Here is a 5,788-nt window from a genome sequence, read left to right as displayed (position 1 = left end):
ACCCTAAGCTCAGTATACCGCGAGCTACAGCTCGTGGTATACTGAGACCCCGCAGCCGGAGCGGATCCCGACATTGATGTCGAGATCCGCCCAGCTGCGTGAATGACAGCTGGCTCTGCCTATCTAGAGGCAGAGCCAGCTGTACCCGTCCCCTCCCCCGTCCGTTCCGCCAGTCAGCGCTGGCGGATCAGAGCGGGGAGGGGGGAATCCAGCCCCTCCCCTGTCACGGCAGAGAGCCGTGACAGGATCGAGAGGTGAGCAAACGCCGGTATGTGTTCGCTCACCTCCCGATCTACTGAGCCGACCTGTGACAGTCTCATTGTCACAGGTCGGCTAGAACTATGAGGTGAGCGAAAAGCACTCACCTCATAGTTCTCCTTTAAAGTGATATGAAAATCAAAATGTTTTAAGCTATATCAAATGCTGATGAAATCACTTACAATGGAAGCAGCTTCTTGATGTTTAAAAGTTTGATTTACCTGCAGAATCAGTTGGTCCCCTGAGCACTGGTCCTGATATCATGTGTTAGGGTGGCTCCTTTCCCTGGCAGGGCCCTATGGAGCTACCCTTGTGTGTGCTAGTAAGCTGTGTGTGCCTCCACACAAATACACAGGCAGAGCAAGAAAAGCCACTAGCCTCCTTCCTGCTAACTCCCCTTTCCCTTTTCCAGGCTAGTAGATGGACAACTGCTGTAGACTGCGCTGTCCCTTTTGATCTTGTACTGGACAGGAGGTTCAGGGAAGCCGAGCTGAGAGAGTTGGAGCTGTTTTTGGAACATGATGACTGTAAGTGTTTAGGTAAAAATGTAAAGAAATGCTTTGGTGGGCAATGTATACTTGTCTGATCTGGTTTCATTATTGATATAAGTTTGAGAGTTTAATACTATTTTAAGGAATAACAGTTTTATATTTGGTGAAGACTTACAGAGGGCGGTTGGTTTCATTGGATGTAAAGCATTAGAGCAGACACGTACATAGTACCTGCACCCATAACACTCTGGAGGTGGGGAGTTGCTGTGAAAAATGGAGCAGTAATTGGATTGCTATAACCTAACTCCGATCTGCTGAGGCTTGAACTGACTCATGAGACGTATACCCACTATGCCCATTGGTTGCATTGGATGTAAAGCATTAGAGCAGACACGTACATAGTACCTGCACCCATAACACTCTCCAGGGGGGAGGCGGCGTGAGAATTGGGCTGTAATTGGATTGCTATAACCTAACTCCGATCTGCTGAGGCTTGAACTGACTCATGAGACGTATACCCACTATGCCCATTGGTTGCATTGGATGTAAAGCATTAGAGCAGACACGTACATAGTACCTGCACCCATAACACTCTGCAGGTGTGGAGTTGTGGACCTGACTGAGACTTGAACTGACACATGAGACGTGCAACCACTATGCAACACTATGGTGCATAAAAGCAGGAAGCAGGGACTGCATATGTAATAAGCAAATATAGCTCCCCTACTAAGATAAGATTACACATTGTACATAGAGAAACATTAAAGTGTGTACATTTCAATGAAAACTGGAAACATGGATGTGTTTTAAAATGTATCAAACACTCACATGCGCACACTTATGTAGTGAGGTTGAAAAAAGACCCAGGTCCATCGAGTTCAAGCAGTAATATATAAAAACACTGTAGTTTCCTGGTAAGTACAGTATTGCAGATAAAATAGAATTCTGTACGGCTGCTTATCAGCCACCTGACAATACAACTACAGCTCCTTCCCCAGCCGCTTCCTTCCCTCCTCCGCAAATCAATAGCGTAAGCCCTTTTGTGCAGTGAATTGTGAGATGCTGACAAATGTACGGTCAGGAATCAAGTGGCACAGATGTCTGGGGGCCTCAGATCAAAAGTGTCATTTTCACAGAAAAGTATATTAGCTCATGCTACAAATGGTCTTATTAACGGGGGCTGATGCACACATGGGCTTCTGCTGTGCGGCTGACCTGGATATCGCCGGAAGTGATGATTTTAGCCAGTGCGGTATTACTGTAATTACCAACCTGCTCTGTACCCCCTGAGGATATTAGGAAATATAGAAATATATATGTGTATCAGTTGTCCATAGTCAGCACTCTTTCCCGATCATTTGCAGTGCATGCTGGGAAAAGGATAGGACCTCCATAGTCCATCTTGTATAGATTAATTCTGTCATTTCACACTCGTAGATACTCTGGAATTGCCAACGATGCATTTTGGATTCATAAATACAATGTATCCTCTGTAATATAGAGATTGTATAATGACCTGTGTGATGAATATGTGAAAGTGGAGGACTCTCACTTTTCCCTGCTGGTTTATTGCAGATTATTTACCTCCTTAAAGTGGACATCAGCCATATTTTTTATGATAAGTAACGTGTAAGAGTAACAGTTCCAGGTTTTAATACCCCCCACAAACATCACGGTACTCCCCTTGACAATACCTTCAAGGTGGAGGTGGAATTTCATTGGGGAAAGACTAGTGTGTGTGTGTGTGTGTGTGTGTGTGTTAGAGGTGGGATCTCACCCACCTAAATAAGATGAATATGTGTGTGTGCTGGAGGTGGGATCTTACTGGGGTAAGATCAGTATGTGTGTGTGCTGGAGGTGGGAGCTCACTGGGGCAAGATCAATATGTGTATTTGCTGGAAGTGGGATATCACTGGGGTAAGATCAGTATGTGTGTGTGTGCTGGAGGTGGGAGCTCACTGGGGTAAGATAATTATGTGTGTGGGCTGGAGGTGGGAGCTCACTGGGGTAAGATCAGTATGTGTGTGTGCTGGAGGTGGGAGCTCACTGGGGTAAGATAAGATAATTATGTGTGTGGGCTGGAGGGGGGAGCTCACTGGGGTAAGATCAGTATGTGTGTGTGCTGGAGGTGGGATCTCACTGGGGTAAGATCAGTATGTGTGTGTGCTGGAGGTGGGATCTCACTGGGGTAAGATAATTATGTGTGTGGGCTGGAGGTGGGAGCTCACTGGGGTAAGATAATTATGTGTGTGTGCTGGAGGTGGGAGCTCACTGGGGTAAAATCAGTATGTGTGTGTGCTGGAGGTGGGAGCTCATTGGGGTAAGATCAGTAAGTGTGTGTGCTGGAGGTGGGAGCTCACTGGGGTAAGATAATTATGTGTGTTTGCTGGAAGTGGGATCTCACAGGGGTAAGATCAGTAAGTGTGTTTGCTGGAAGTGGGATCTCACTGGGGTAAGATCAGTATGTGTGTGTGCTGGAGGTGAGATCTCACTGGGGCAGGATCAGTATGTGTGTGTGTGCTGGAGGTGGGATCTCACTGAGGTAAGATAAGTATGTGTGTTTGCTGGAGGTAGGATCTCACTGGGGCAGGATCAGTATGTGTGTGTGTGCTGGAGGTGGGATCTCACTGGGGTAAGATCAGTAAGTGTGTTTGCTGGAGGTAGGATCTCACTGGGGCAGGATCAGTATGTGTGTGTGCTGGAGATGGGATCTCACTGGGGCAGGATCAGTATGTGTGTGTGCTGGAGATGGGATCTCACTGGGGCAGGATCAGTATGTGTGTTTGCTGGAGGTGGGATCTCACTGGGGTAAGATCAGTATGTTTGTGTGCTGGAGGTGGGATTACACTGGAGTAAGATCAGTAGGTGTGTTTGCTGGAAGTGGGATCTCACTGGGGCAAGATTAAAATGTGTGTTTGCTGAGGTGGGATCTCCCTGGGGTAAGATCAGTATGTGTGTGCTAGAGGTGGGATCTCACTGAGGAAGGACCAGGAAGAGGCTGATTAACACAGTGGTAAAGTGAATGTAGAACTTACAAATCATACAATATAGGATAGACCAGAACTACAGAAAGTGTCCAGCATCCTGGATATCAGTGACAAACACAAATACTGTTCCACAAAGCATTTCTTTAGGTTACACAGGACCGGATTCCCCACAAGGCCACCGAGGCCCGGCATCGGGGTGGCAGGGGCGCAGAGGGGCGGCAGCTATGTCCTTGTGGGGAAGTTGCCCTCTCTACATTCAGTCCTGCTTTGTACACGCAGGACTAAATGTAAAGTGAGGCAGCCGATTTTTCGTTTACATGTGAACTCGGCGATGTCGCGCATCGGCGAACCTGGCCTTGGGGCGGCAGGGAGAGTAAATGCGGCCCTGAGGTTACAATTAATTTATACCTGCCATTTTACGGCAAATAATATGATGCAACAAACAAGGGTAGGTAAGAAAAGCACCTCACTTTTTTTCTCTTTGGGATGTTATGCTCCCAAAAGAACTAATAGCATGTGGCACTCTAGTAGCACAAGACTGCCGGGCGAGAAAAAAAAAACATACTTTGCAAATAATGTAAAAATGGTGAAGAAAAAGTTGAAGAAAAATAAGAATCCAAATCTCCAGTAGAGTGACAGAGGGAGAGACACAAAGTAACAAAAAGAGGTCACTACATAGACATGAAATATTATTATAGCGAAGGGTCCCAGAAAGAAATAGACAATTTAACTCTATCACTACAGCCAGCTCAGTAGAAGAGGAGCAGGAACCTCAAATGGATACAAAACATGCATGCAATGAGATTTCACCACTTTTTTTTACTTATGCATGCAACCACGGCAGATCTAGAATGTTAGGTTGGAGAAGAGATTCGTGATTTCTTTGCTATTGAACTAAAGAATGAACATGCTAGAAACCTGGTGGGAAAAACTGGTGCAAACACCATTAACAAGTTTCACATGACTTCTTATTCAAATTCCCTGTCTGTAGAGCCATGCCCGCACCCTGGGCAACATCTGTGCCTGGCACACCTATTACTACCACCAATCAACAAGGTGATATGGACTTTTTTAACTAGCAAATGGATGGGAGGCACAAAGGACTAGACAAACAACTTTCGAAATTCGTCTTATTCTTAGAGGACTCACATACAACATCTAAAATTTCCCTTCTCCATCACCAAGTGTACCTCCAAACTGCAGGTGCACTGCTGACCTACTGTGTATCAAGGCCACCAAGAGGCACCTGCTCCGCTCACTGCTCTCTCATGTATGTGGTTGTTTAGATACATATATACTGTATATTCACAAAAGCAGCATTACGTACAGGAAAGAAAAAAAGACATTAAGTGCAATATTTATTGCTTACCTTGAACCTTTCAGACACTCCTTCACTGATGCTGATTGTAAATTCTGCAATCTTAGGAGGGCGGAATTTTCCTTTCTTGTGATCCCGTTCATATTCGGTCTTTGTTTTCACCACAACCTTTTAGAAAAAATTAGAAGTCATGTTTTGATGTTAAAAATAAGATCTGATATTCTGATTACATTTTAAATTGTGCTTTTCCATATATATTTTCATTTATAAACTGTGTTATAAATCATTACACTGTTTAACAAGAAGTCAGAATCCAGCTCAATGTATTTAGGCAACAGACACACGGCTTCCCTGCCACGCAGTTATGTGGACTATTAAGAATTTATATGCCAAACATGTTTGGTTAAATCCAGAAGTGTTTTCTTTTTTACCATTTACTTTTCCTTTACCCTGGCTTTCTGAGCAAACAAGATCATTATAAGATTGGATAAAGGTTTTAGTGCAGAATAACACCTTTGGTAGTTGGAACCTTTTCATAAATATGTAAACATTAGAGCAAAAAGAGGGACAACTGAGGAGGAAAGAGGGACAGAGAGATTTGGTTCCAACTGAAGGACAGTCCCTCCAAATAAGGGAAGCCCATTTTTAAATTAAACCCATTTTAAGACCCTAAATTGCATTAAAAAAAATTGCACAATGTTTGAAGATGAACAGAACAGTCGTTCTTTAAATCC

General features: G+C 44.5%; 1 protein-coding gene across 2 annotated transcripts in view; it reads right to left on the bottom strand.

Moving 5' to 3' along the window:
* LOC108796573 (neuron-specific protein family member 1) overlaps positions 1-5,788 on the bottom strand; it is a 64,040-nt gene that overhangs the window by 38,148 nt on the left and 20,104 nt on the right. For both annotated transcript variants that reach the window (XM_018568067.1, XM_018568066.1), the window contains exon 3: positions 5,106-5,222. In XM_018568067.1, the coding sequence (XP_018423569.1) occupies positions 5,106-5,222 (117 nt within the window). The remainder of the gene's footprint in view (positions 1-5,105; positions 5,223-5,788) is intronic.

This window comes from Nanorana parkeri, unplaced genomic scaffold (genome assembly GCF_000935625.1).
Source record: "Nanorana parkeri isolate BGI_ZX_2015 unplaced genomic scaffold, ASM93562v1 scaffold1134, whole genome shotgun sequence".
In the NCBI taxonomy this organism is placed as follows: Eukaryota; Metazoa; Chordata; class Amphibia; order Anura; family Dicroglossidae; genus Nanorana; species Nanorana parkeri.
Note: the sequence above shows the minus strand (reverse complement) of the source record. Positions and strands in the feature narration are given on the sequence as shown.